At 39.2% G+C, this 15,245-nt stretch overlaps 1 protein-coding gene across 3 annotated transcripts in view; it reads right to left on the reverse strand.

Moving 5' to 3' along the window:
* The window catches only part of BOD1L1 (biorientation of chromosomes in cell division 1 like 1), a 36,872-nt gene that overhangs the window by 21,139 nt on the left and 488 nt on the right, over nt 1-15,245 (reverse strand). For 2 of the 3 annotated variants that reach the window (XR_010743432.1, XM_066317272.1), the window contains exons 2-10: nt 14,860-14,984; nt 13,418-13,608; nt 11,623-12,234; nt 11,019-11,168; nt 9,533-9,702; nt 8,514-8,637; nt 8,018-8,162; nt 7,291-7,366; nt 286-6,406 (exon numbers count right to left, since the gene is read on the reverse strand). Coding sequence is in view for 2 of the 3 variants with exons in the window: in XM_066317272.1 (XP_066173369.1) it covers nt 286-6,406; nt 7,291-7,366; nt 8,018-8,162; nt 8,514-8,637; nt 9,533-9,702; nt 11,019-11,168; nt 11,623-12,234; nt 13,418-13,608; nt 14,860-14,984 (7,714 nt within the window). In the remaining variant the exon portion in view is untranslated. The remainder of the gene's footprint in view (nt 1-285; nt 6,407-7,290; nt 7,367-8,017; nt 8,163-8,513; nt 8,638-9,532; nt 9,703-11,018; nt 11,169-11,622; nt 12,235-13,417; nt 13,609-14,859; nt 14,985-15,245) is intronic. The other variant, XM_066317273.1, reaches the window with a different exon arrangement.

Raw genomic sequence — 15,245 nt, forward strand, 5'->3', positions numbered from 1 at the left:
TTTTAGCAATTTTTTCACTCCAATATTTGTTTTCCAACACAACTCAGGTAATTGTGCTCAGTTGGTCTTGTTTGCCCAGAATCACATGCTTATTTATTTGTCACCAATTTTTAAGTATATTAATAGCCATTTTGCAACTAATGAAGAAGTGAGATATATCTGAACAGTTATTATTTTAAGTTAGTTCTAACTATAATGGTAAAATGCATTTGTTTACAACAACATATAAACTGAAGAATTTAAATTTAAAAAAAAAAAAAAAAAAAAAAAGAAAGAAATCCTCACCTGAATTAAAAGTTGCATTATTTTTCTGAAAAGTAACTTCAGTGCCAGTATCATCTGTTTTGACCAAGCTTGTTTTGTCATCACTGTCATGTAGCTTTTCAACATGCAACAAAGTGAAGTCCCTTTTTTCCCCTAGTTCTGCTCCTATTGTTACTTCACCATGGCTGGTGTTTACAGTCACTTCATTTGCAGAAACTAAGGAAAGAGCCTGGGTCTTAGACAGGGGAGTCCTTGTTTCAGAAATGTCATTTTCTAAAAGCATGTTTGAATTTAATTTATTATTTACATTCTTTACAGCTTCACTCTCTGTCACTGCTTCTGAAATTGTACTAGAGAGTTCTGATGTAACATCCTCATGCAAAACATCTTCAGCTTGCTCATTGTCCTCACCTGCCTCTGGGGAAGGACTCTCAACAGTCTCTGTACTGATCTCCACACAAAGGGCCTCATCTACACTCATGAGGTTGACTGCATTTTCATCTGTTTCTGGGATTTCACTGTCAACTGTGACCTGGGATGCTGCTGCTTCTGTCCTCACCCCACTCTCGTGTGTTCCGTTCTCTCCATCAACAACAAGCAAAGAATTCCCACTTTTTTCTGGGCCTGAAGTTGAAAGAATGCATTCAACCTGGTTAGCAGTATTAAAAATTTCTTCACTTTTGTCTTTTACTTCTGTACTCTCAGCAGCAAGCTGACTTTCTTCTATGACTGTAAAGGTGAAGAGACTATCACATTCTTCCATTGCGCTCAGAGTGATCATTGCCCCCTCCTCCTTATCTTCTATATTTGAAGCAGTGTGTTGATCTTCACTGTCAGTTGCAACTCTTAGCACCGGAGCTCCACATTTTCCCACAAAAATCACAGAACCTTTGCTCTTCCCATCTGCATTGAAAGCATTTAGTCCAAACTGTTCATCTACAGTTGCAGTGGTCTCCACCACCCTACATTCGTCTGATGCATTTGGAGAGAGAATGGCACCTTCATCTCCTGCTACAATGAGTTGACTTTCAGCTTGTGGTGCTGCACTGATCAGGACTATCTCACATTCTTCTGTCATGCTTGTAGTGATCATAGCAGCTTCATATCTTCCTTCTGATTCTGAAGCAGTGAGTTTGTTTTCATCTTGCATAGCTACACTAGACATAGGAGGTTCAAAACATTCTGCTGTACTTGTGGAGATCATTAGTGTTTCATTCTTCGACTCTGTGTCTGAGATATGTTGAATCACCTCTTCCGTGACTTCACCTGACATCAGGATTACTTGTTCCTCCACAACACTTGTGGAAATCATAGCACACTCATCCTTTTCTTCCTTACCACTAGCAGTTGGGTGACTTCCATCATCACTGTTATCATCTCCGCCTGTGCTGGATTCACTAGGCATGGGAACCTCATACACTTCCATATCTACAGAAACCATAGCATTCTCATTTGTTTCTTCTGCTTTCACAGAGGGGAGCTGACCATCATATTCAACAGCTGCACTCGACATAGGAGCCTCAAATTCCTCCACAATACTGGTGGAAATCATAGTGCACTCATCTTTCTCCTGCTTACTGCTAAAAATATTTACACACTCTTTAAACTCTGTAGCTGTGCTGGGCATAGGCACTGTGTCTTCAGTGTCTATTAAGATCATAGAGCTTTCCCCACTTTCATTTACTCTTGCAACAGCAAGTGGACCTTCTTCAGCATCTGTGGCTGAATGTAAAGGAGCATCTTCCACAGTGCTGGTAGAGATGACATCACCTTTTACTTTTACTTCTCTGTCAGCAGGAGTAAGAGAAGTCTCATCTTTCTTTGGAACTGCACTACTTACAGAGGCATCAAATTCTCTGCTGTCAAGGGAAGTCATGGCATTCTCATGTTTGTCATCAGCACCAAACTGCATCTTATCTTGCACTGCCATAGCACTAGTCATGGGACCCTCACATTCCGCAGCATCTGAGGGAAGCAAGGTGCCTTCATGCTTTCCTTTCTGTGCAGCTAAGGCACCCTCATCTGCAGTACTTGCACTGGTCACACTGCTTTCAACAATGCCTTTATCATTTTTGTAGTCTGTGCCACAACTAGCTTCTTTCTCTGCATTTGTCATGCTGTCAACAGTAAGTTTATTTATATCTGTGCCGGCCACTCCTGACTCAGCTTCCATTTGTTCAGCAACTATGCAGATAATGGAACTTTCACCTTCTTCTGCACCTATACAAATTAGGGCACTTTCACTTTCCACTCCTGTACAAGTAGAAGCATGCTCACTTTCTTCATTTCCTCTTCCTGTACTGGTCACAATGTCCTCACCTTCTTCATCCTCTTCTTTTGAGCCTGTACTGGTCACAAAACCTTCATCATCACACAGACCTACGCTGACTGTAGTGATACTGGCCTCTTCCTTTGCCCCTGTACTGTCCATTAGACTTTCGCATTTTTCAGCTTCTAAACAAACTACAAATCCCTCATTGCTGTCTTCTAGCCCTGTGCAGACTGCTGAAATTTCAGCATCATCTTCTGGGGTTATGCCTGTGCTGGTAACTGCACTTTCACCAGTTACAGTATCCTCAGATTTGTCACTGCTCGTTCCAGCCCTGGCACTGTTGTTTGCGACCACTGCAATACATGCACCAGTAACAGTGTTTTCTCCTTGCGTATCTGTTCCAGTCACAGAGCAGATAATTAAGTTATGACCTCTTTCTTCTGCACCTGTGCAAGTCACAGCACCTTCATGCTCTTTTACTTGGCCAGCTGTCACATTGCCCCTAAATTCACCTGAATTATCACCACTGGTTGACCCTTCACCTGTTTCCGTCCCTGCACTCGTTACAGCTCCATCGCTCTCCACTTCACCTAAGCAGGACACAGAACTCTCAAACTTTCCTGTATCTACACAAGTTGAGGTCTTTTGCTTTTCTTCGGAGCCTGCACTAGTCACAGCATCATCTTTTTCTTCTGTCCCAGCACTATTCACACTGTCTTCAATTTCTACTCCACGTGGGTTCACTGAATCCTTACCATCTCCTTCTGCATCAACCATGGTACAGTCACCATTTTCTTCTCCTTCTGTACTTGTTAGGAAGCTTTCACTTTCTGCTAATCCTTCAGTGACAACACTGACACCACCTTCTTCAGCTGCTGTAACCGTACAATCACCAATATCTGCTCCTGTGACAAAACTGCAGCCCTCACTATGTTTTACCCATATGCCTGTTGTGAAACCCTCATCAGCTTCTATGCTTGTGCAGATTACTGCCACCTCACTTTCTTCTGAGCAAGTGGTTGAAGCAACACTGTCCTTCCCAGAATGTGATGTACCCTCAGCTCTTTCTCCTCCTGTACTAGTTGCCATTGCAGTGCTCTCAGTGATCTTTTCTGTGCTAGTTCCTATTACATCGGCTGGAGTTTTTTGTAGACTGCTGTACAATGAACTGGGTTTTCTGCTTCCTGCACTGGTACCTACAGCATTGCTTTCAGTTTTCTCTTCCATGCCAATCACATTAGTCCCTTCCTGCCCATTAGCTATAACAGAATCTTTGAAACTTTCCTCAGGAACTCTTTCAGGCACTAAAACAGAGGAAGACTGGATCATATCATCAGTGTCATGGACCTTGTTCTTTTCCACAGTATCCATCATAGTGCTTCTTTCTCCCTTTGTGGAAGGATCCATATTCAAGCACTCTCCTTTTCCTCTCAGGATATGTTCTTTTGTTGTTACATTTCCATGATCTTCAGTTATGTCAGACACCAAGTTTTCATCTCTTCTTTTTAACTCCCTATATTGAGAGCTTTCTGACTTTGCTGCTTCATTGTAATCTTCTTGCCTACATAAGCCAGCTGTACTGTCTTGCACTGCCTGTTCAGCAGGCCGGGACACCTCATTAACTTTTTCCATACTGTTTGCCATGCTGGTGCTGTCACCATCATCCTTCACGACAGAACTTGGCGCTGCAGTATCTTGCTCCATGTATACAACCTGTGCTGTATCATTCTTCGAAAGGAAAGCATCTTCCAATAAGGATGTCCCATCTGAATTGCGGCATTCTTTAGACATGGTACCTAAAGAATCTGTAAAATCCGAGACTTCTGTATCGATGGACTTTGCATCAGCAGCATCTTCTTTTGAAGAATTAATTGCTAAAGGACCATCATCTGAATTAGAATTTATCACAGTTTTTAAATTCTTTGGTCTTCTGCTTTCTTTTGAAGCCTGATCTTTACTGGACACATTCTTTAAGGTTCTACCACTTGTTTCATATACACTACTTGTTTTATAAGCTCCTTGTTTACTGGGCCCTTGAGCCATGGAAGCTTTTTTGGATAAAGAGTCTAAGGCACCAACTTGTTTATTAGAAGTATCTTCTTGTTCAACAGTTTTTTCAGCTGCAGGCAGAAACTGTGATTCACAGGCTTCAGGATCTGCCAAGCTGTGTTTTAACTCCTTATTTGAAATAGAACGAGATGCTTTTTGTTTTACTGTACACTTGGCATCTGTGGTTTGGAAAGAGTTTTGAATGTTTTTTCCATCCATGTTAGATGTTTCCTGTGCTTTTGTTTTTTTCAAATCAAGTTCCATCAGCTCTTCCCCATGACCAGAATGCAAGTCATCATTATTCATAGCTGCCTTTTGAGGGGGTAGAACCTGGCTACTTTCAATTGTGCTAGCTGACTGCTTTTCCTCCTTAAGCAAATCTTGGTTTGATATACTGCCTTTTCTGTTTTCACAGGATACCTTCTTGCTTTGTTTTTTATCCACTGCCATTGTGACATTAGATAATCTTTCATGCCCAGTATCCATTTCTTTAGTATCTTTATCTTCCAGTTTGATGCTCTCTTCCTTCTTCTTTATTTCCTTGTTGCTGTGCTTTAAGTTTCTACTTTTATGACCTTCAGCAGAGAATCTTCTTTCTAGTTTGGAATTACTTACATCTTTATCACCTCTGTATTTCTCTTTTACAGTCCCTTTTTCTCCAGAATGTAACTTAACTCTATGACTAAAGTCTTTTTGTGATCCCTGAGTTGACTGTGGGCCACTTGCAAGCTGCAACTCAGCACCACTCTCCTCCAAACCTTTATCTTCATTCCTGGATTTGTGTGGTTTATCTGAATCATTGTCTTCCAGACTCTTATCTTTGTCTAGTTTCTGTCCAGTGTCTTGTTTTGTTAATTCCTGTAATTCTGTGTCAGATGCTTTGAACTGTTTACTATGACTCTTTGACCTGGACTTTAACAAATTCTTGTCTTCTGCAAGGCTCTTAGATCTTCGTCTATCTTTATGAATACCATCTTCAAGTTTTACATTACTATCAGAGTTAGCTGACTCTATTTCATGTTTATCTTCTGAGTAGCTTTCGCTCCTTCTGTGTGATGCAGATTGTTTTGAGGCACTTAGGGAGTCCTTCTGTGGCTTAGAATCACTCATGGACCTTTTGGTCTTGCATTCTGCTCTTGGTTTGTCTGTTGAGAGATGTCTGTCCTTTTTGTTTTCTTTCCGCAGCAATTCTTCAGCTTTTAAGGTTGATTCAGAAGGGTTTTTTCCATCTTTTCCTGTTACTGATACTTTCCGTTCACTTCGGTGTTTACTTTTTCTTTCGCATTTGTCATCTGAGGAAACCTTTATTTGTTGATTATGCTTTTGGCCACCATCCTCTCCTTTCAAACTTCGCTCAAATGAATGAAGTTCAACATCTTCACCGGACTTGTGAATACCATCTCCTTTATATTTGTGCTTTAAAGAAAGTTTATCTTCTAAAGTAGTTCTTTCCTTTTCATTTTTATCTCTGTAAAACTTGGCTTCTTTTTTGGCAGAATTTCTCGTATGTTGAATTTCTGCGTCAGTATCTTTTTTGGGGTGTTTCTCATTCTTAGATATGGATTTCTGCTTCTGTGGTTCTTCAATATTGACTTCTACTTTATCCAGTTGTTTTTTCGGATCCCTTGTTTCACCGTCTTGCTGAGCTCCTTCAGCCTGAAGAGAAGTGGAGGTTTTTCTTTTATGCTCTTTTTCTGCTTTAGCATCATTTTTGCTTTCCTCAGCTGAATGCCCCCATTCTGAAAGTCTTCTAAGTTGTTTAGAGATTTCATTTTTCCCATGATTGTGCTTCAATTCTTTGGAAGAATTTTTTTCACAAGTCTACAAAAGATATTTTTAAAATATAGATAAGTACATATTACACAGTTCCTTCACTTATGTGCCTGAACAGAACTGGCAAGCACAAATTCCTGGAAAAAACCCCAATACACTAGGGAATAGACTTAACATTGTAATAATAATTAATCTAAAATATAGTCAGTCAGGAAACGAAAACTGCCATTTTCATTTCAGCTATCTGCCGTAGTGGAAAAATCTAAAGCAGAAAAAGTTATCCTTAAGCTGTCTGAACTTTATTATATTTTTTTTGTATGGTAATTTTTCTAAAATGACTTAAAAATGTTTTTGAATGGACAATCCCAATTTCAAGTACCCTGTAAGCTACTTTAAATAGCTATTATGCTGTCTGGTAAAACAAAACTGTAACTAAAAATCCGAAACTAAATCCACACCAAAACCTAAAAAAGATACATCTAGACTTCTACTTGAACTTTCACTCCCACCTTTTTTAATTTAAACAATGTCATTCATAAAATTCTCTTTCTTTCCTTTTTGTTTGGAGCACAGTCCAAAGTTAAAACTCCTTTAACTTTCCAGCGAGAAGTTTAAACAGATTCAACTCAAGTCTTCGCAAATAAAAGACACTGCTCTTTTTAAACACCCAGCATGCTTCACAGGTTAGGGCTTAAACTGCACCTCAGATTCTACTGCAACATGCATCAGCACTGAATAGACAGACCACATTTCAGTTGCTACTGGAATTCAGGAAACATTACTACAGTGATGTCATATCACTAATGCAACTGAAGGAACAGGCAGGAAAAAACTAATTAGTGAGAACGAAAGCAATTATATGCATTTGGGTGTGCACACAGGGAAGAGTACTATCAGAACTATAAGGAAGATTTATACTTAAGGACACCTACTTCATTTGTCTTTTGCATTTCTTTAGAATCTTCTTCAGATGGCTCATTTTTCTTTCTGCAGCTATCTTCAGCATGCCTGAAACAGGTATTTGGACCATTTAACAAAGAACAATTGGTAGCAGCCTAACATTACTTTGTAAACTTTCTGCTTTCAAAGCTGAATGTGAGAGACAAATGCCAACTAAAAGTACAGAAACAGAACATGATCACCAAACTTCTGACTAACCAATATACCCAGGCTTTTTTCTTTTACAAAATTATATATATCAGCCTCAAAAATACCCTGAATACCAGCGCTTTTAAGCAGTATTAGGATGACATTAGTACTGTTGCTGTCCCTGTAAAATGGATAAGAGTTCTCTTTGCCCCATAGTTACCTATACAGAGACAGTTATGTACACAGTTATGTATACCTACGTGAAACATCAATCTAAAGATGAAGCAAACTTGACTTGCCTATTAGCACAAACATGTAAAAGTTCTCCACTCTCATGCCTTTATTACCATTCTTAAAAGACCACGTAAGGACTGCTACTGCAGTCTGAGCTGCAACGTATTAGATGCGCTGTAATTTTTCTGCCCAAATTTCATGTTTATTAGTAACAATATTATACAAATATTTTAAGAGAAAACTGTTTACATGGATAAGGCTAAGTACAAAGTTGAAAAGAATCTGCAAAAATTAATATTCAAAACATTAAGTCCTTTTGAGCAAATACATGAATACCTTGAATCTCTTTTTCTTTTTCTGCTCAGGGCCACTTTTTTTTCCAGAAATTTCTGTTCTTTAAGCACATCTTTAATACTGGTACCAATAGTTTTTGACTCTATACTTCTCGATGAAGGTTCTTCTAATTGCGAGCCACTTTTTCCTAAAATAATACACAAATAGTGAAATACATACACATTATATTAGTGTTTCAGCTATAAACATGACAGAAAGCAGTACAGAGAGTACTAAGGTGCAGCAGATAATAGAAGTTAAATAGGTATTAATTGAGCTTAAGCAGTGTAATAAATATATGAAAAAGTGAAGAAGAAATTCTGTATCAATACTTTGCATTATAATTTCTTCTCTTACATCACTGTTGAGATGTTGGGTTATTAAGGGGAGGAAACAACTACAGACCTATATGACCATTATTCAAAGCTGAATGTTCTTTTCTATGGAGAGTAAGTGAGAACAGGGTGATGTGGGCTACTCACAGCTTTTCTTCTCATACCTTTAGCATTTTGATTTCCAGTTTTTAGGGATTTTGTCTTTTCTGCGGCCTTCTGTTTACGTTTTTCTTCAAGTCTCTCTCTGTTAATTCGTCTTCTAAGGAGTCTCTCTTCTTTTTCTTTGGCCTAGAGATACAAAACCAAGGAAAACAATTCATCATTAGGTCAAAGAGCATTCTTGGACTACAAATATAAGTCAAAACCCTATAGAAAACAAAACACTGTAGCTTAAGGCAAACTAAAACATAAATATACCTTAGAAATCATATAAAAGTTAATAGAATCCTCTAATACTTTTTAGTGAAGTTAAATTAGCTGAGTTCCAGAATTCCCTTGCTGCTCAACACTGCAGACTGAAGCTATGCAATCTTCTAAAAGATGGTACGCTTTATCTGTATGTATATACAATAGATACATACTTTTTATATGCGTAACTAAAAATATATGTATCTGGCCAACAGAAAATTTAAAAGAACTGCTGCTCCCTATTCTCTGTGCTGACCCTTCTGCCACAGAAGAGAGTGCACATGCTTAAATCTCTGTTTCCATTCTCAGTGGCTGAAGACTTGCTATAAACTACTGATTTCATGGCTGGCAAAGACTACAATTGTAAAGAGCTGGGGTAATGAAGTAGCCTGCAGTACTCAACACAAGCCTGATCTACTAAAAAAACCCCACTGAAGGCACGCTGCGGGTAGACATGGGCTACTTTTTTCATCCAAATTGTCACTGTATTTTGGAAGGAGGGGAAGGAGAAAGAAAACTTGTCATTGCTTTCACTGCCAGAAGCATTCTAACTATAACCAGCAGAGCAGAGTGCTGTGGTGGAGAGCATATCACACCATCTTGCTGGAAACCTGAAGAAAGCTGTAGCACAAGTGGAGTAAAAACCCTGCGGGGAGAAGAAATGGAAGACTCCCCCTCACACAAACCACAACCAAACCAGAAGTGGAGTTTCTGCTTTAAGAAAAAAAAAAGGCTGTGGGGCCAGAATGCGATCAGTAGCAAACCCTGCACTCACAATGGACTGCCGGCGCTGCTCAACAGTCCGCTCGTCGTCAGAATCGCTGAAGTACTTGGAGTAGAGGAAAGGCTTGCGCACGTACGCATGGCGAACAGGCCTGGCCTTCCCATCGCTCAGCTCGTTCGCCTGCGCCTTCGCCTTACCGCGGCTGCTCCTCTCCTCTTCGTCTAGAGAAACGGCGGGGAGCGCAGAGATAAACTGATAAATTAGGGCAGTGCTTTCAACGTAACTTTTGAGAAGGCAAAGCTACTCAAAATGTATCAGCGATTATTTACTTTAAAACCATAAACAGCTAAAAAAATTAAATCCTTTTAGCATCAAAATATCACTAGATTATGAAAACATAGAAAGTGCACCGATGTGTTTGTGTACATCATTCAGTCAAAAAATTCCAGGACACAAACCTGGTAGTAAACCAGGACACAACAACTGGGCTTACCCCTCTTGCCTGTAGTCCTGCTGCCCCTTTACATGTAGTATTTAGTAGCTAGCTATGCATGAGAAGTCAATATAATTTCTGCTATGCATTCAATTATAGTTCTCCCCACACCAAAAATATCAGTACAGTATCTGAGTACATAAAACCTAGTTGGCTTACAGAAATACATACACAAAACACACTGTTGGTTACACACATCTAAGTATTAATCAAGTAAAAAAAGATAAATCTATTTCAGTTTTATCAGGATTACTAGAAATAGTGCAATACTGTACAAATTATTTGTATTCCTGAAACATAGAGGCTTGCTTTCATTACATAAATATTTAGTCATAACTGAACACAATCTGCCATGTTTCAAAGTAAGATCAAAGCAAGAGAATAAACAAGTGATTCAGTGCTTCTAAATCATATATTTAGAACAGAAAAGGTAAGCTGTGAGCATACCGGAGAGAATTCAATTCAGGTACTAAGGCATTCTGCATTATAAAGTAGAAAATGTTATTAACTGTAGAGATCAGAGTCTGAAGTCTGTACTAGACAGGGAGAACACAAAGAGGCAACACAGTGAAACAACTTGGTGTTCCTGAACTTCTAAAGCCAGATCCATTCCTGTTCTTTCTACTGTGGCCAAGTTCCTGAATTCTAAAACTCTAAACCAAATCTGATCTACAACGTCAGCTACAGCCACTACTCTGGGACCACAAAGCACTCCAGTGTAATATCAAGTTCATGGCAGACAGGAGGGGAAGAAACTCTGCAGAACAGTGACATTCTCCATTAAGTGCTTTTGTCATCTATGCAATACCATAGCATAAAAAATATTTACAATGTTTAGAATATACCAAACTACATTATATGAATAAAAATATTCAAAAAGTAAATCCTCTACTCATCTTTTGCAACTGCACAAATACTATCCAGTTCACATTCAAAGTCTCTTTCACAGGTAGGTATAATATTGCAAACCCTCAAATTTATGACATGGTACACTCAAAAGCATAACATACTTCTTATTGCCAGTTAACAATGCAATAATTTTACCACCTGATGTGATCTCCCCCTCTTCAGTACTGTCAGAAATTACAGGCTCCTCTTCACTCTCCTCTTCAAAGGAAGAAAGGTCACTGGTATGGACAGAGCTGACTGTGATGTCACTGAGTACATCCATATCTGAATCTATTAACATATTTTCTTGCAAAGGAAATAGTAAAAACAAAGAGCTGTAAGGCAAGACACTGAGTTTGTGAAACTTTTCCTACCAAAACATCAATTTTGTCACTGATAACAAAACTACGTTAAGAATTAGAAATAAGAAAACAAAATTATAATACTGTAATGAAATAACCAGGCTAACCCTGATTTATTCAAAACAAAAATCACTCTGAGGTAGAACTATAAACTTCTAACCTAAGACTGAAATTGTTGAGAGAACTTGCCAGATTAAGATGACCAATCACACACATCTGACTCCTTATTCAGGTACATGAGTTAAGAGAGATGGATCAAGTCTAATTGGCACTAGCAGACCAATTTGCCAGAACTAGCAGAAAACTTACATTCCAAATATACTGATTCAACTCCTGAATAAACTTAAAAATCTCACTCCTTATCCATATTTTAAGGAAGAACATTGCCCACACCATACCTTCTTTAGTGCTTTCAGCTGCCTTATGTTTATTGCTATTTTTTTCTGGAACTAATTGTTTCACTGGTTCTGACTCTTTTGCTTGCTTTTCTTCTTTTGACTTTGTAGTATCATCGCCTTTCTTTGAATGATCATACTTCTTGTCAAGCTTTTCCTTCTTTTCTTTTCTTCTTTCACTTTTTTCACTGCTCTCTGGTTTCCTATCAGATTTATCCAATAGTTTATTCTTTACATCTTCGCTTTCCTGTTGAGTATCTTTATTTGTAAAAGTCAAAATATTAGTATCCTTTGTTGAATTTTTTATTTCTTCACTTTGGCAGGGAAGTTCATTTAAATCTTCACACTTTGTAAGTGTTTCAGCTCCTTCTCCAGAAAGGTCACAAATTGATTTCTCTCTGTCTGCCAAGTCCTCTGCACTTCTCTCTTTATCAGTGCTACCATCCACACTCTGCTGAGTTGAGAGTTTTTTTGCAACTTTGTCATTGTTCTTGGGATTTGAGGTCTCTGTTGAAGCCCTGGCAGCACTTGCTTCTTGGTTAAGAGAAGTTATTGTTTCCAAAATGGACATTGCATCACTAGCTACATTAGCATTTGGAGTTGTAGCAGAGACACCTTGAATAGTAAGAAAGAACAGTTTTACTTCACCTTAGTTTCTGCAGGTCTGTTCTGATAGAAGGTTAAACAAGTGAAAAGAAACAGAACAGGCAATCCCTACAAAATACGTATAGTAACTAAACTATTTGACTAATTTTGCCTTGAGAGATTTTGGTAAAAAAATGAACCAAAGAAAAATCTCCAAGACGTTGTGTTCCTGCAGCAAGCACCATACCATTACTAGAGATTCATTTTGCTCTGTGACACACAGGGGCTCTGTGACTGTTCCTGAGGTCAGCCTAGAGAAAGTGAGGACTGTCAATGGGAAGGACATCTGAACACAGCCTTTGTTCAACTTTACCAATACGCTAAGTAGGATGACACTCTGAATAAAGTAAGTACATATATAATATATATTATATATATTTTTTTTATGTATATAGAGAGAGAACTGCAAGAAAAAGCCAATAGCCCACACTTCTAGTATCTCTATAAATGTCATGGAAAATCAACTTGGCATATTGACTATATAACAACAGGACTATCAGAAATACTTTATCACTTTTCCATCATTTTAGAACCAGCTCTGAGGATGGATGACTAAGAGTTAACTGAACTAGCACTAAGAACTGCAGCTGGCTTGTTAACCCATTTTAAAGGAAGTGGGCCTCACAGGAAAGAGGCTTCAATTTAACTGAAGATTACAAATAGATGGATGGCTGTGGAGTCTCAGAACAGGAAAGAATGGACAGTTACTGGAAGGAGTGTTTAGAAGTTGGTACAGGTAATATTAGGACCTTAGCCATCCAAATTTCATGGTGCACAGCAACTGCAGAGGTAACTGTCTCTTAAGTAACTTTTTTCATCTCTACTGATGGACAAAGTTGCGTCATTCTTCTCTCACAGCTATGTCTTATCTGACCCTATAATACTGAGACAAATTTCTCTCCCCACAGTAAACTGATCCCTCAATCTCAAGCAGAAGTGAAAGAGTGACGTGGTCATGACAGTGTGACATCTCTTTCACTTTCTACCTTTAGACACAAAGTACTGAACAAGTGTTCTGGGTTCTGCTGCCTGGAGCTCAGCTTGCTAATACTGATAGCAACAATGTTATGGTAGCAGAAAACCTAGTCTATTATTCTGCTCTGTCAAACCCCATTCCTTTGTTAACAGACTGCTCATCGAAATGGTAGAATACCTTGTACTGTAACAGAAGCATCTGCTTTCTCCTCACTTGGAGATGTACTGGGGCCTGCCTCCTCTTTGTGATTCAATGTGGCTAAAAATTCATGGACAGCTTTTTCCACCTGAGGTCTGAATGTGTGGTTGATCTTTGGGTCCACAACCTGAGAAATAATTCTGTCAATTCCCGATTCCAACATTCCAGACCTGGAACAAAATTACATAAATTAGTATGAAAAACTAGTTTTCAAGAACATATTAATGAAATGTGATCATTTAGATGTGCTCCAATGATGCACCAATGTTTTCTAAGCATTCCAACAGCTATGCACTTAGCCTGTGCCTTACCTATAAGAAAAAATGTGGTACATAAACAAAACATGCCAAGCACAGGGAATTAATACCATAAGCAGCCTACTCTTACATCATCAGTGATTACATTCACAAGTGTGATCTAACTTAAAAAAATGTATTCTGGAAAAAATTCAGAAGAAACCTTGCATTATCAATTACCATAGCAAAAAAGAGATTATAGAAGGCATGAGGCATAAATACATACTAAACCACTCATCACTACCCTAAGTTACTTTCTGCCCAGTATAAGGTGGCAAGTTCTGCAGCATTATAGAAGACACTTAATCTTCAGTAAAATAAAACAGAAAAGAAAACCCACAGCTATAAAGCTTATCGCTTTAGACTCAATAGTCTTTTGTGGGAATATGCTACCTCTTGCCGTCATTGCTTCTTTAACAAGAAAGAACAACTTCTCCCCTCCTTACAAACCAAACAGTCCTCAGGATAAGTCATCAATGGTACCACCACCGCACAACTGGTTAAGTTTGTTCCCAAATCCGTGATTTGACCCGATTTAATGACCAAACTCATGGTACTTCAACGAAACTTCCCAATGTTTCTTATGAGTCTAAGATTTGAGAAGAAAGACCAGAGGAACCTTCATGAAATAAAGCAATATCAAGTTAAAGTGTCTGACATAATTTTAATGTAACAGCAGTTCTTAAAACCTCTTCTCTGTCCAGACAGAATTTAAACCCACTTTTCTATTTTGTGACTTCAGCTTTATACTCAGCAGACTTTAGTTTGTGAAATGTTTCTCCTTAGCTCTGAACATGATAATTGAAATTTCATCAATACCTCCCTTAAAACAAAAAGCAAAGGCAGCCTTTAGGTAGGGGGTTACACCCCAAGTAAAAATCAAGGTTTCCACCCCTGCATAAACTTGGATCAGATCAAAAACCACCTGCAGCTTAATTCTGACTAATAGTGATGGTGAGTTACTACCTCAAGTAATAGCACATTTTAAACACTGAGAGGCGAAAACAACCCAGCTTCTTCAGAGGTTTCTTTGATGAAAGCAGCCCACCTTATACTGACCAAGAGCCTTTGTTATCTATCACAGTACACAAGCATGTTCACAGAAACCCCAGAGCTGTCACTTACTTGAGAACCTGCTGCCTAATGTTATTTCTCAGCTGGTTCTTGTTGAGATGAGGACTCCAGGTATGAGTCGCCAAATGATTGGAAACAAAGTTGTCAACGCGCTGTCGCAAATTCTGGTAGGCAGGCTAGAAAGCAACAGCAGAGAGGTTGGACCGGAAGGATGGTATAAGCGGTTGGTTATCCTCCCGGAGGGCAGGCTGGTACAGCGAGGAGCCCCGCAGGACTCTCCCGGTGCTCTGCAGGCTCGGCCGCTGCCCTGCGGCGATAGCAGCGCGTCAAACGCTGCCCCCCAGACGCAGCGGGAAGCGGGTGTGTATGACCGTGCAGGCACGGCCGGCCAGCCCGCGCTCCCCGCCGAACGCGGGGCTCCGGCATCGCCTCCGCGG

The sequence above is a fragment of the Sylvia atricapilla genome, chromosome 4 (genome assembly GCF_009819655.1).
Source record: "Sylvia atricapilla isolate bSylAtr1 chromosome 4, bSylAtr1.pri, whole genome shotgun sequence".
Taxonomy (NCBI): Eukaryota; Metazoa; Chordata; class Aves; order Passeriformes; family Sylviidae; genus Sylvia; species Sylvia atricapilla.